At 44.7% G+C, this 15,554-nt stretch overlaps 1 protein-coding gene across 1 annotated transcript in view; it reads left to right on the plus strand.

Moving 5' to 3' along the window:
* Positions 1 to 4,794: 4,794 nt before the first annotated feature.
* The window catches only part of LOC144259388 (cytochrome P450 2D15-like), a 30,250-nt gene continuing 19,490 nt past the window's right edge, over positions 4,795 to 15,554 (plus strand). The window contains exons 1-5 of the mRNA XM_077807602.1: positions 4,795 to 5,007; positions 6,331 to 6,502; positions 6,979 to 7,131; positions 7,432 to 7,592; positions 9,164 to 9,337. Of these exons, the coding sequence (XP_077663728.1) occupies positions 4,795 to 5,007; positions 6,331 to 6,502; positions 6,979 to 7,131; positions 7,432 to 7,592; positions 9,164 to 9,337 (873 nt within the window). The remainder of the gene's footprint in view (positions 5,008 to 6,330; positions 6,503 to 6,978; positions 7,132 to 7,431; positions 7,593 to 9,163; positions 9,338 to 15,554) is intronic.

Consider the following 15,554-nt stretch of genomic DNA (forward strand, 5'->3'; position numbering starts at 1 on the left):
CTCTAGGCTGCCTGGAGGACTTCTCACTGCTGTATTCTGGGGCAGGGTGATGCAGGCTGCAAGGCCTCCAGCAAGGGACCTCCAGACCTAGTCCACCCTGCCACTCTAGGGCTGTCAATTAATCACAGTTAATGCATGAGTTTATCGCAAAACAAATTGACTAGATTAAAAAAATAGTTGCAATTAATCTCTGTTTTAATTGACTGTTAAATAGTAATAGAACACCAATTTAAATTTATTATAGATATTTTGGATGCTTTTCTACATTTTCAAATATATTGATTTCAATTACAACACAGAATACAAAGTGTACAGTGCTCACTTTATATTTATTTTTATTACAAATATTTGCACCGTAAAAAAGATAAACAAAAGAAGTAGTATTTTTCAATTCACCTCATACAAGTCCACTCAATCCTACTTCTTGTTCAGCCAATCGCTCAGACAATCAAGTTTGTTTACATTTATGGGAGATAATGCTGCCCGCTTCTTATTTACAATGTCACCTGAAAGTGGGAACAGGTATTTGCATAGCACTGTTTTAGCAGGTATTGCAAGGTATTTACATAAGAACCTAAGAATGACCTACTGGCTCAGACCAAAGGTCCATTTAGCCCAGTATCCAGCCATCCGACAGTGGCCAATGTCAAGTGCCCCAGAGGGAATGAACAGAACAGGTACTCATCAAGTGATCCATCCCCTGTCGCCCATTCCCAGCTTCTGGCAAAAATGGCAGATATGCTAAACATTCATATGTCCCTTCATGCTTTGACTGGTAGGCTCTAAAGCAGTGGTGGGCAACCTGCAGCCCGTGGGCTGCATGTGGTCCATGAGGGTAAGCTGATTGCAGGCTGTGAGATATTTTGCTGACATTGACCATCCGCAGGCATGGCCCCCCGCAGCTCTCAGTGGCTACAGTTCACCGTTCCCGGCCAATGGAGGCTGCGGGAAGCATGACAACATAACCAAAGCTAGCACAGAAGCCAAAACTACTCAAGGTTATGGAGAAGAGTTTGCCTTTTGGGACTTTGCTTGCTCGAATTCTCTTGGAATATCACTGAATAGAGGCTGAGGAGAATGTAATGAGCTGGACACACAGCAAAAGCATTGCAGTTAGACTTTAGGTACACAAGGCACTTCAAGGTGGAAAGGTTTATTTGTTTATTTTATTTTTTGTTGTTTAAAGGCCCAGTTAGCATTCCAAGAACCACTGCTCAGCTCTGCCCATATCAGGCAACTGTAGCTTTCAGCTCAGGTTTTGTTACGATACCAGGGGAATAAGTGATCTGACAGCCCCAGAAGAGTTCTTAACCACTGCGAAAGCAGTCCCAGCAATTAACCAAGAATGGACAATCTCTCTTTTTTCTGGAACTTGGGCTCCTTCTGTCCAAGGACTCTTACCCGACCTTGGCAAACATCAGTCTTCTTCAGGGCAACCCTGTACTCAGTCATTGTTCAGGCTTTGCCCAGATGGTTCCCACCAGGGTAATATGGGCTGCAAGTTCAAAACTCAGCCAAATTATACCGCTATGTCCCCAAACTATCTGAAGTTAATATGTAAATGTGGTGCTGCCTTACTCAGTCCATGCCTCTTGCTCTCCAGCAGATAACAGCAGAGAGCTGACTCTGTTTCCTTCCTTCTTTCCTAGGCTTCAGGCCACAGGGTTGACCGTACTGACTGACTTCTCTGAGGATTTACAAGTCAAATTGTTAATTAGTTAGCATTACAATCAAAGAAAAAGTGAGCTTTTAAGAAATGCAGCACTTGGCTCACCTTTTCTTTGATGGAACGATCCTGATAATAGAGTAAGACAGACATTTCTATGTAGTTAAACCTCCTAGAAAACACATGCAAAAAATGATTTTAAATTAAAAGGTACAGTACCAAAAGTAAAATCCCTGCAATCTGCATGGAAACTTTTTAAAGACACCATAATAGAGGCTCAACTTAAATGTATACCCGAATTTAAAAGACATAGTAAGAGAACCAAAAAAGAGCCACCGTGGTTAAACAACAAATAAAACGAAGCAGTGAGAGGCAAAAAGGCATCCTTTAAAAAGTGGAAGATAAATCCTAATGAGGAAAATAGAGAAGAGCATAAACTCTGGTAAATGAAGTGTAAAAATATAATTAGAAAGACCAAAAAAGAATGTGAAGAACAGCTAGCCAAAGACTCCAAAAGTAATAGCAAAACTTTTTTTAAATACATCAGAAGCAGAAAGCCTGCTAAACAACCAGTGGGGCCACTGGACGATTAAGATGCTAAAGGAGCACTCAAAGACGATAAGGCCATTGCGGACAAGCTAAATGAATTCTTTACATCAGTCTTCACTGTTGAGGAAGTGAAGGAGATTCCCAAACTTGAGACATTCTTTTTGGGTGACAGATCTAAGAAACTGTCCAAAGTGAGGTGTCATTAGAGGAGGTTTTGGAACAAATTGATAAACTAAACATAATAAGTCTCCAGGACCTGATGGTATTCACCCAAGAGTTCTGAAGAAACTCAAGTGTGAAATTGCAGGACTACTAACTGTCATCTGTAACCTATCATTTAAATCAGCTTCGGTACCAAATGACTGGAGGATAGCTAATGTGACAGCAATTTTTAAAAAGGGCTCCAGAGGTGACCCTGGCAACTACAGGCCAGTAAGCCTCACTTCAGTACCAGGCAAATTGGTTGAAACTATCATAAAGAACAAAATTGTCAGACACATAGATTAACATAATTTGTTGGGAAAAGTCAACATGGTTTTTCTAAAGGGAAATCATGCCTCACCAATCTACGAGAATTCTTTGAGGGGGTCAACAAGCATGTGGACCAGGGGATCCAGTGGATATAGTGTACTTAGATTTTCAGAAAGCCTTTGACAAGGTCCCTCACCAAAGGCTCTTAAGCAAAATAAGCAGTCATAGGATAAGAGGGAAGGTCCTCTCATTGATTGGTAACTGGTTAAAAGATAGGAAACAATGGGTAGGTACAAATGGTCAGTTTTCAGAATGGAGAGAGGTAAATAATGGTGTCCCCAAGGGGTCTGTTCTGGGACCGGTCCTATTTAACATATTCATAAACAATTTGGAAAAAGGGGTAAACAGTGAGGTGGCAAAATTTGCAGATGATACAAAACTACTCCAGATAGTTAAGTCCCAGGCAGACTGCGAAGAGCTACAAAAGGATCTCACACAGCTGGGTAACTGGGCAACAAAATGGCAGATGAAATTTAATGTTGATAAATGCAAAGTAATGCACATTGAAAAACATAATCCTAACTATACATATACAATGATGGGGTCTGAATTAGCTGTTACCGCTCAAGAAGGGGTTCTTGGAGCCATTGTGGATATTCTCTGAAATCATCCACTCAATGTGCAGTGACAGTCAAAAAAGGGAACAGAATATTGGGAATCATCAAGAAAGGGATAAATAATAGGACAGAAAATATCATATTACCTCTAAATAAATCCATGGTATGGCCACACCTTGAATACTGCGTGCAGATGTGGTCGCCCCATCTCAAAAAAGATATATTGGAATTGGAGAAGGTTCAGAAAAGGGCAACAAAAATTATTTGGGTTATGGAACGGCTTCCATGTGAGGAGAGATTAATAAGACTGGGACTTTTCAGCTTGGAAAAGAGGCGACTAAGGGGTGATATGTTTGAGGTCTATAAAATCATGACTGGTGTAGAGAAAGTAAATAAGGAAGTTTTGTTAACTACTTCTCATAATACAAAAACAGGGGTCACCAAATGAAACTAATAGGTAGCAGGTTTAAAACAAACATAAGAAAGTATTTTTTCACACAATGCACTGTCAACCTCTGGAACTCCTTGCCAGAGGGTGTTGTGAAGGCCAGTACTATAATGGGGTTCAAAAGGGAGTTAGATAGATTCATGGAAGATAGGTCCATCAATGGCTATTAGCTAGGATGGGCAGGAATGGTGTCCCTAGCCTCTGTTTGCCAGAAGCTGGGATTGGGTGACAGGGCATGGATCACTTGCCTTTGGGGCACCTGCCATTGGGCACTGTCAGAGGACAGGATACTGGGCTTGATGGACCTTTGCTCTGACCCAGTATGGCCGTTCTTATATTCTTATGATTTTGAAGAAATTGGGTTGTAATTAAATTCTTAATGATTGATGTCTAATTGTTATAATTCCAGTCATGGAAAACTCAGATGCTTTTTAAGTAGTGCTACTGTGATGGTTAGATACCACAGGGATGAGCAGATATATATATTGTTTAAAAAAAACCTAGATATTGATGTCAGAGGTAACAAAGCCAGTCAAACCTCTTCCTTTTTAGCTAATTTGCCTGCTATAATTCTACTGCTGAAGTGGAGAGAGTGGGAGGGAATCAAGAGTCCTCATCGGTACATTTTTTGGCTCCAACTATCACAAGATCGGCCCCCAGCTGTGACTCCTCCTACAGATTTTGTGTAAAATTATGGCTTGCGTAAAGTGAGGACAGGCACACCTTCATCTCCACTCCTACGAGGTCTGGGGAGGAGTTGAAGAGAAACAATAACTACACAGCCCGGCACTTTGCTATTTGTAAAGTCCTGTGTAGGCTTATGGCACTTCATTCTTAGAAGAGAGGGTGTGACTAGAATAGAATAGCTAGCAAAATAGATAAAAACGGAGGGAAAGGAAGAGAGGGATGGGGAGAGTGAGAGAGGGAAAGTAGGAGAAAGAAACAGACAGACAGACTGGGAGAAGGTGAAACAGGAATAGGGAAAGTGTTGGAGGGGAAAGGGAAAAACGTATTGGGGGACAGAGTGAGGTAGGAGAGACACAATGGAACTGCTCTCCTGGCTCGGGTCCCAGCTCCCATCCCTCTGGAACAGCTTCACAACACTTGGCCTCTCTTGTGCTGTCTTTATCCTGCTTTTCGATCACATGAAGCGCAGAAAGAGATGGAACAACTACCCTCCGGGTCCTGTCTCCTTCCCTTTCATTGGGAACTTGCTGCAGATCAATTTCCAATGTCCTCGCCTTGCCTTAACAGAGGTAAGTGCCAGAGGGACAGATGCCTTTCACTGACTGGCAGAGAGGGTTGGTGAATAGCAGCCATGCCAGATCAGTTTCTGGTTCTTGTGTGGCAGCTGAACTGCACCTATTATTTACTGCATTGCAGGAAGATTTCAATCTATAAAAGGAGAAAAGCTAAACAGAATAAAAGCAAGGCAAAAAAAATCACCAATTTTCATCATATGAACTTGTGACATCCCCGTCTCACTGTAGGTGGGTGGTTAATTGTTGATCAGTAATACATTATGGAACCATATGTACATCAAAACTGTAAATCAGTTTGCATCGTTCACTATACTTGTTAAAGTAAATGTTAACATAAAGAAAGCATTTGCACTAGTTTGCACTACTCTAATGGTTGAGAAAGCAGCCATGTAAGTGCCTTATTCCTCATTTGGGCCCTTAAACTAGGACTTGGACGCACCCTCCCAAGGGGTGTGTGTAAATTGGAGAATTACAGCACTTTAGCAATGGGTCCCATACACAGCTGTACAGTAGAGCTGGTGGGAATGTCTTCATTGAACCGGTTTTTAGACCAGAAATGCTGGTTTTGATGACTATTCCCCGGGGGTGGCCTTTTGAAGGGAAAATGTGTTCACTTTGGAAAATGTTTGTTTTGGAGTTCTTCATTTCTAATTATTTTTATATTATTTCGTAACACATCAGTAGCAGTACTATTCAGAGCGCTATTACCACTGACATGTTATGGATAAAATGTAATCCTATGCAAATAAAAAAGCCCCATGTAACAAAACAGCATTAGAATCCAAACGTCCAGATTTCAAAATGACATTGTGAAACAAAAACTTTCCAAAACAGAACTTTTTTGGAAATTTCAATGTCTGGGAAATTTGTTTTCATTCTGATTCTAACTGGAAACAAATTTCAAAATGTCAAAATTTCCCGCTATCTGGAAATTGAGTTTTGACCAGGCTAATGGAAAGCTGAGTATTGGTGCAGTGAGACAGTACTTTGAAACCCAACAATGTTCTTTATGGACAAATAGCAGTTGGGAAATGAAAGTGGCCAGGGAGAGGGACACTGTTTGCCTTTCCACCCAAATCCGCACGGCATGGTATGAGAACGTGGTGCTGAGCTAGATCCCTCCTACCAGAATTGGGCATATTCCCTCTTGGGTCGACAGCCTTGCAGGGATTAAGCACTCTGCAGTCAAAGCCCCTGTGCCCTCTGCTTGCCACAGACTATGCTACAGTGTCTCTCATTTTAAGCTACAGCCTTTGTAGCTGTTTTTAATTTTTAATCCTGTTTTTCTTTTTTTCTCTTTTCTCTCTTACTTGACAGCCCACTGAGAAGTTTGGAAAGATCTTCTCTTTTCAGGTTGGATGGAAAAATGTGGTCGTGCTGAATGGGTTAGAAGCTGTAAAGGAAGCATTAGTCCAGAGATCAGAGGACTTTGCTGATCGACCACCCTTTTCTTTATTTGACCATTTGGGCTATAGAAAAAACTGTGAAGGTAAGTGTCCCTCGAGCAGTTAAAGCTTCTCATAGTCCTGGGCAAATTTCCCATCTCCTCCATGCACATCAGTTCTTGGGGAGCACAAACAACATGGCTCTGCTTTTCAGCAAAATGGATGCCACCAGCAAGAGCCTCAAAGGCCATCTGGCATTATAAACTTTATTTGAAAACCTGTTTCACAGACAGCCCCTAGAGTCACAAAAACCGGAAGTACCAGGAAGTCTGGCCCATGGAGCGGTGTTGGGAACTATTGCTCTAGCTCACACAGCTTCCCAAGGGACCCAAGCCCATTTCTCCCCACAAGTATCACTGTCGTGAGCCATGTGTACAGTGGCACAGTTAACGGGGAAATAAATTAACTAAAAAGAGTAAATCAATACAACAAAATCAACCCTTTTCCATTTATTAAAGCAGCAGGGAGGGGTGGGGGGAACAGGTGGCTATGTGACTAGTATTTCTTTGAAACCCTGCAGGGATAATGATGGCAAGGTATGGCCGTGGCTGGAAGGAGCTGAGGAGATTCACACTCTCCACCTTGAGGAATTTTGGGCTGGGGAAGAAATCCCTGGATCAGCGCGTGACTGAGGAAGCTGGATATCTATGCTCTGCGTTCACTTCTAAAGATGGTATGTTTGGGAGAGTGGAAACTCTCATATCTCTAGTCATAAAGCAGGGAAGGGGGGTGCTCTCAAGAGTAGGGTACATGGAGCTGGAGGGAAGAGCAATTCTAGAGGAGGAGGAAGAGAGGTTTCCATGTGAAGATGATCCAGCCACTGTGGAGGGGATTCAGCTAAATAGCAAGGTGCAGTGCATTTCCCACTTCCTGTGGTGTTGGAGGGTCTCGTTGAGTACATCCCCATGTAGCAGCAGGCTGCGATCCTGGTGTGCCTCCTAATCTCCTGGGTTGGTTCCTGTATCTTTTTCAGGCCATTCTTTCAATCCACGCTTCCTCATAAACAGTGCCGTCGGCAATGTGATGTGCTCCCTCACTTTTGGCAACCGCTTTGAGTACAACAATGAGAAATTCCTGAGGATGCTACATCTGATAGAGGAGGCTTTCAATATAGGAGCTGGAATCATGTCCCAGGTAGCCCACAAAAATCTGATTGTCAGTAAAGATGAAACCTCTTGGTTGCCTGGGTGGGTCCGAGGGGGATGAAGAGCTCACACTCCATACGGTGTTTTAGACAAAGGTGCCGTGGTGCTTTTGATGCAGGGATTATGAACCAGTTTGGATAAAACAGAAATCTCCTGAAACCCGTCAAATGCTTTCTGGCTAGGGTTTGCACATGGCTATTTCCCTTGTGTTCCTCTGCATTTTCTAGAGGCAGCTGGGGCAGGAATGGGACTGCTGAAATGCCTGGAGATAGGTTGGTCTCTTCGGCTTTGTCTACACTGGCACGTGAAAGACAAAACTTTTGTCAGTCAGAGGTGTTAACAAAACATCCCCCAAAAGACAAAAGTTTTGTCGACGACAAGCGTTGGTGTGAACAGCGCTTTGTCAGCAGGAGTGTGTCCTGCCAACAACACTAATGCCACTCTTTGGGGGTGGAAGTTTTCTGTTGGCAAGAGAGCTCTCTCCCGCCGACAAACAGCAGCTACACTGCACGCCTCTAGCGTAACGCTCAAAGCTGTGTAGTGTAGACATAGCCTTAGTATTTCTTGGTCAACAAGAGATGTGTACAGGAAATTCTAAGGAGGGCTTGTTATCAGGAGATTTCCAGCCCAGTTTGGATGAACTGATGGCCTGGGATAGTTTAGAGAAGTTTCCTAATTTGTAAGGGTTTTTCTGAACAGAACATCTAAAACTTAAAACAACAACAACAACAAAACTAACCCCCGACTTCAATGCTTTTCAATACAGTAAGAGAACTCTGTGAATATTTTTAGGGAAGGAAGGCATCCAGAACCTCCCACCTTCTCCCAACTGGGAACACAAGTGACTTTGCTCTATGTGATTTTTGCAAGAAGCTGACTTTCAGACTGGATCTTACTACTATCTTCTATATCACACACACATTCTTACAAAAGAATTAACTATCCCATTAGTACAACCAAGATCAGGGAATGGCGAGTGAGAGACTTTCCTCTCCTCCAGAAAACCAGCCCTTCAAGGGAACTCCGCCTTACAGGCCCTTGGCCATCACACTCAATAGATAGATCAGGAGAAAAAAAAAAAAAGGTATATGAGCCCAGCCCATAAGAGTCAGTGACATTTATCCTGAGTAAGGACTGCAGCATCAGGGCCAGTATTTGTAACATTTAAAATCTCCCTAGAGCCTTGAAACAATAAGAAAAGTCTCAACAGTAATCTTTCCCCTGTCCCTCCATTCTTTCACTGTCCTCCTGTTGCCACTGTCATGCGGATGGGAGGCTAGGAACAGCCCGTAACAGAATGAGTCTGAACTGAGGAGGGTGTTTACTCACAGGGGCAGTTAGTCAGATGGTTAACTTACATGCAGACAATGTTGGTCAGAACACATTGTATTGCATGGTGGAGGGAGCAAGGTAGGGAGCTCCAAAACATTTACCCAGTGTGAAGTCGGGGAGCTGGCCTGTTGGGAACATTCCATCCCAGTTCCATTTCTTCCCCCGCCGAGTATCTGAGAACTGCCTTTCTTATCTAATGCTTTTTCTCTCCTGTCTCTTCCATCCTAGATTCTGAACATGATGCCTTGGTTGTTGTATATTCCTGGGCCTCATCATAACATCTTCCAACCCTATGCTGATAGCTTTGACATCCTAAGAGAGATTGTGAAGAAGCACAAGGAGACCCGGGATCCAGGCTTTACCAGAGACTTCATTGATGCTTTTCTGGAGGAGATAGAAAAGGTAGGAGGAGACAGACATGGATCCATATTTTGCTGTTTGGATATGTGTGGTTGTGATGGAACAACCTGTCAGTTATGCTGAGACCTGGACCCTGCAGGTCCTTTCACCCGAGTGTTGCCGGCACCCAGTGCCGTTGCCTGGTGTTCGTCACCCAATAATCACAATGGGGTGGAGAAGCAGAAAAGTTTATTTGAAGCTGCAAAGAAGGTACAGGGAGAATAGAATTTTAAATCCTGCACACAGAGCAGGAAGTTACACAGGTTTTTATATATATATTTTTAGCATATTTATTTAATAGCAAGCTGCCATAAGTATTTATATAGTTACTAGCTAGTTTTTTTGTTTTTTGTATTATTTGTTAAACCATATATAAAGCTGCTTTATTCAGCATTGTTTTTTTATATATGCTTTGTTTGGCCTTGTTTAGTTTCAGGCAGTTTGACTTTGCAACATATTGTTGCAGATTTTTAGCATAACTGCTGCGAGTGCCTTCAGGCGGGGGGGCCAAGGACACTTGGGCCTAGTGTGAGGGGGCATCATCGACACTCGTGGTCTTCCATTCTCTCGAGTTACCTAGTGGCCATGCCCCAGTGTCCCCAACAACTCCCGCCTTTGAGAACACTCAACAGCCTTGGCTCTGAGTTTTTTCACTTGGGCTACTTATTTTTTTACAATAGGATTTTGCATAAGCACTTTGTGAAAGCCCTGAAGAGAATGACTTATTAACTTTTGCAAAAGGGCCCTGACACATGAGACTGCACAGCATAATACCAGTAATACAAGCAATACAGAAAAAAGAAATTTTAATAACAGGCTAAATAAACCACCAAGCCAAAACGACAAACTCCAGCCTGAAAACAAGGTTTGCAACCAATTGCTCTCGGGGCAGTATAGGCAACTTGTGCTCTGGCTCGGGCATGGGCCTTAGGCTGTACCACCTTTTTATAGATTTTATCATTGCTATTATTTATATATACATAACATTGGGGCCTGACGAGGGCACAAACCCCTTCTTGGGATGCCAAGAGATAGTCCAAAGCCAGCCTGTTTTGGAGGGAAAAGGTCCTGAGCTGCTGTACCTTTTTTATTTAATGTTTTTATTGCTGACTCTAAATTATTAACCAAGTTTTTTAACTTTAAGGCAATTTTTTAAAGTACCATTTGCAGCCTTACAGTATAGCGGCCTATGCATGCCATGGCTGGCCCAGTAAACAGTGGTGCTATTCTCAGTACAGAGCACCCTACAAGCTTCTGGGTTGTGAGGGGCTTTTTTATATTGCCCTTTAATGCTGTAGTCAGTCGCCACAGGGTCTTTTTTTGTGACTTAACAGAGGTATTTTGGGCATTTCTAATCTTGCCTTTGGGCAGTGTGGCAGTTATTGACAGATGAGGAACTTCATGAGCTATATAAGAGCTATCTGTTCCGTTGGCTGGCAGCACCTTGTAAGCCTTTTGACCACATACAAAACAGTGACCCTATAGGGCCCCGTAAGGACTGTTTTTTAAGGGGATTCCTGGGATAATTAAGGCTGCTTTGGCTGCTTTTTTAAACAGTTTATATGCCCCTAAGAGGGCATCCCATTTTTTTGATCGGGTACAAGTGGGGGTGTTTCTAATTGTGCTGTTTAAATTACACTTGCTATAGAGACTACTACAAACCCACTATTGGCTTGCTACATTGGAGATATTAACTGGACGGCAAGTTATATTTCTAAACCTTTTTTCTGTGGTAAGATTATTTGTAAGAGTTTTTTTAAAAGGGGAGGAACCATTACACCCACACAGCTGACCTTTTTTTTTGGTCTTTATTTAATACTTATTAGCCCATTGTGTAATAACACAGGAGCTCTTTCCCACAGGACGCCCATAGTGATTAAATTGGTTTCGGGTAAAACATAATACGCCCTCAGTGAGTACTGCAACTGAATACTCCTGGTCCTGATAGGTGGCTTGCTGTAAAGAGGTCTTGTGCGAGTCCGTTCTTTCCTGCTCTTTGGTGGCGGCTAATTCTGCTAGGATCAGGGGCAGCATGTCAAGGGGCATTCCCGTTTTGGGGGACAGTGGAGTTGGAGCACATACCCAGCAATCAGTCTGATTTGTTAAAGTAGCAACATGGTGCACAAGCGAAACAATGGAGTTATGCTCTCGATATGCACAGTTTGGAAATAACAGTACAGAGAATAACAATATTACCCAATTAATTATTACCAGAGTTTTTTTAACCCAGGGTCTCCAGTACCTGGGTGGGCCCATTTTAGCGTTAAGGTGCCCGCTATTTGTGTCTTTTAAACAGTAGCTTTAACCCGAGATTGTCACTAGATGAGGAGTCAGCAGGTTGGACGGTCCACTGTTCTGCTGACGAGGGGGTGGGTACTGCCTTTAGACGAGAGTGATGGATCCAGTTCTTGTGTCCCTCAACCTTTGCCGCTGTATGGGAGATCAGCAGGACGGTATAGGGTCCTTTCCACTTTTTCTGGAGAGGCTCGTCTTTCCAGGTACGAACAAGCACAGAGTCACCAGGCTGTAAGGAGTGGACGGGGAGTCCAAGAGGAGAGGCTGGGAATTCTTGGTATACCTGTGAAGAGACAAGAGAACAGCAGACAGGGAACACATATACTGAGACAAAAAAACCATCACCCAACTCCCATTCCCCTGACAGAACCGGGGTGCCATTTATAGGCCATGCCCTTCCAAACATAATTTCAAAGGGACTAAGCCCTAATCTACCCTTTGGGAGAACGCGGATATGGAGTAGGACGAGGGGCAAAGCATCAGGCCATCGCAGTGAGGCTTTTTGGCACACTTTTGAGAGATGTCGTTTAAGGGTCTGATTGGTACGCTCCACTACACCACTGGCTTGCGGTCTCCAGGGCGTATGGAGTTTCCAGGGGATCTGTAAGGCATCTGAGATGCTTTGGATGATTTTTGACGTGAAGTGTGTCCCGTTGTCAGATTCCATCCACCAGGGGAGTCCAAAGCAAGGAATGATCTCCTTAACAAACTTGAGGGCCACTGTTCTGGCAGTGCAGTTACAGCATGGGAAGGCTTCTGGCCATCCGCTGAACCGATCCGCTATGACAAGGAGATATTTGAACCCTTGGGTCCGGGGAAACTCAGTAAAGTCTATTTGCCACATTTGTCTGGGGCCCGGAGTGGGTTCCAGGGCAGCTGGTGGCACAGGATGTCCTGGTCGGGGGCTATTCTTTTGGCAGACTAAGCAGTCTGCCTGTACCTGGGCAGCCAGGGGTCAGAGTCCAGAAGTGATAAAGTGTTTTCCCATTAGTTGGATAAGTGCTTTCCTGCCAGCATGAGTGGTTTGATGTAGTTTTTGCAGCACCGGCCGAATCAGGCCCTTTGGTAGGAGGACCTTCCCTTCTGAGGAATGGAGCCATCCCTCCTTTTCCTGGAGAACGAGTTTGTCAGTTAGCTGTCTCTCCTCCCCAGAGTACTGAGGGGTTGGAAGCTCCCCTACTGATGGGGTAAGGACATGCATATGGGCGTTCTCAGTCTGAGGGGATGGCAGGATTGCAGCGTGCTTAGCCTCTCTATCTGCCCGGGCGTTACCTCTGGCCACATCTTGATCTTCCCTTTGATGGGCTTTACAGTGTACCACCGCCACTTCCAAGGGAAGTTGTACGGCTTCTAGGAGCCGGAGGATTTGGGGCCCGTACTTGACTGGGGAGCCTTGGGCTGTCAGCATTCCCCTTTGCTGCCATAGGCCAGCATGAGCATGTATCACACCAAAAGCATACTTTGAATCAGTAAAAATGTTGACCCGCTTTCCTTTTGACAGTTCAAGTGCACAGGTCAGGGCTATTAGTTCGGCCAGCTGGGCAGAGGTCCCAGCAGGCAAACCTTCAGCTTCCACAGTGTCATGGAGGGTCACAACAGCATAACCCGCCCTCCTTTGCCCATCTATTACAGTACTGCTACCATCAGTGTACCACTCATAAGCTGCATTTGGGACGGGTACATCCTTTAAATCCGGACGGCTGGAGTACTGGACATCTATGATCTCTGAACAGTCATGTTTCTGTTCCTCTGTTTCTGGCAAGAGGGTGGCTGGGTTAAGGGAGGGGCAAGGCTGTAAGGTGACTTCAGAGTTCTCTAACAGCTTAGCCTGATACCGAGCAATCCGAGCCTGGGTGAGCCAGAGCCCACCCTTTGCATTCAATAAGACTCGGACCATATGGGGAGTATAGATTTGCATAATCCCTCCCAATGTTAGCTTTTCGGCTTCCTCAAGCACTAGGGCAGTAGCTGCAAATGCCCGTAAACATGCCGGCCAACCCTTTGCAACCTGATCCAGTTGCTTAGAAAAATAAGCCACGTCTCCATGCTCCTAACAGCTGTGTGAGCACTTCTAGGGCCACCCTGTTTTGTTTATGTACATACAACTGAAACGGCTTAGAGAGATCCGGCAGGCCCAGAGTCAGGGCTTCCATTAACTGTTTTTTTAAAATTTTAAATGCCCTGTCAGCCTCTAGGGTCCAATAGAAGGGGTCATAATTTGCTCCTTTTACACAGTCGTACAGGGGTTTAGCCCATAGTCCAAACTCTGGGATCCATATTCTGCAAAAGCCTGCCATACCCAGAAATGCCCTGAGCCGCTTACAATTACTTGGGGTAGGAACTTGACAGATAGCTTCCTTCCTTTCGTTTGAAAGCTGACGCTCCCCTTGCCGTATGTGGAACCCGAGGTACTAGTACTTCGTGCTAGCCGATATCCCCGGAGTCCAATAAAATTCAGGAGGCTCACGGTGGCTTTAAGGCAGGGGGTTTGGCCCACAGTGGCATTTAACAAATCATTTACATACTGCAGAAGGAGGGCCTTTTTATTATCCCACTCCTCTAGGTCCCTGGCCAGAGCCTGACCAAGGAGGGTGGGGGAGAAGATCTCCTGTGACGGGGTGGCAACTGGGATGGTAAAGAAAGCATCTTTCAGATCGAGGACTGAAAAATGGGTATACTGTCCCCCTGTAGAAGCCAATAAGGTATACGGGTTAGGGACAAGAGGGTGCAGAGTCTTAACCCGTTCATTGACTGCCCTTAGGTCCTGTACCAGCCAATACATGCCATCAGACTTCCGTACGGGTATAATGGGAGTGTTCCAGGCTGACTGACATTCCCGGAGAATACCATACATTAGGAATTGATTTATAGTTTTTTGTAAACCTTCTTTGGCTTCCCTCTTGATTGGATACTGTTTTACTTGCACTGGGCCTTTCCCTGGTATGAGCTGAATAGTAATGGGGGTCTGGTGGGTGGCCTTTCTGGGATCCCTGATGCCCACACGAGGGGGTACACCTGGTCTTCCCACAGGCTCCATTCTGGGGCTTGCATGGCTGAGGGCTCAACTGCAAGGGTCATGATCCATGCATTCTCAGGGGGTAAGGTAAGGGTTATTTCATCCTCAGTAAAATGCAGGGTGGCACCGAGGTGACAAAGCAGATCCCGTCCCAGCAGAGGTGTTGGACACTCAGGGAGGTATACCAGCTTGTGGGGTATAGTTCGGTTTCCCAAAGCGCATTCTGCTGGGGCATACACTGGGCACTTGGTGTCTCTGCCTGTGGCTCCCACCACGGTAAGGGAATCTGCTACTGGCAACTGAAGGGGTCGATTTACGGCAGTTCATGCCACTCTAGAGTCCACTAAAAAATCTATTTCTGAGCTTCTCACCCGCATCTTTACTCAGGGTTCCGGGGGTAGGGTGGTCCGTCTCCCCTGACACCCCTATTCCTGCTCCGCCATCGCCATCATAGAGGCACACCCCTTTTCTTTCCTTTTTGGGCACTCATTTTTTCAGTGTCCCTCTTGTCGACACAAGGCACACTGGTTGCAACCCAGTTGTCTCTCCTGCGAGCCCGGATGTTCGTGTCCACGGCCCCTTCCTCCCCGGCCATTTCCCTTAGTGCCGGCCTGTACCGCTGTTACCATCAGTCTCACTTGCTTTCTCTCCTTCTCTGTCTCTCTCAGACTATAAGCTTGGTTTGCAGTTTCTAAGATTTGTGCCATGATCATGCCCATTAAATTCTTTTTTTTTTGTAACTTTTTTTTAATATTAGGGGCTGCTTTGCTTGTAAAAATTCCCTTAATAATTGATTCAGTTGCCTGATCATCGGGGTCTGCGTTAGTGTTCTGTTGAATCATGTCCTGAATATGCTGTAGAAAGGCCCCTGGGCTTTCTTTTAAATCCTGCATTACTTTATATGGCTTT

Source organism: Eretmochelys imbricata, chromosome 1, assembly GCF_965152235.1.
Source record: "Eretmochelys imbricata isolate rEreImb1 chromosome 1, rEreImb1.hap1, whole genome shotgun sequence".
NCBI classification, from domain to species: Eukaryota; Metazoa; Chordata; order Testudines; family Cheloniidae; genus Eretmochelys; species Eretmochelys imbricata.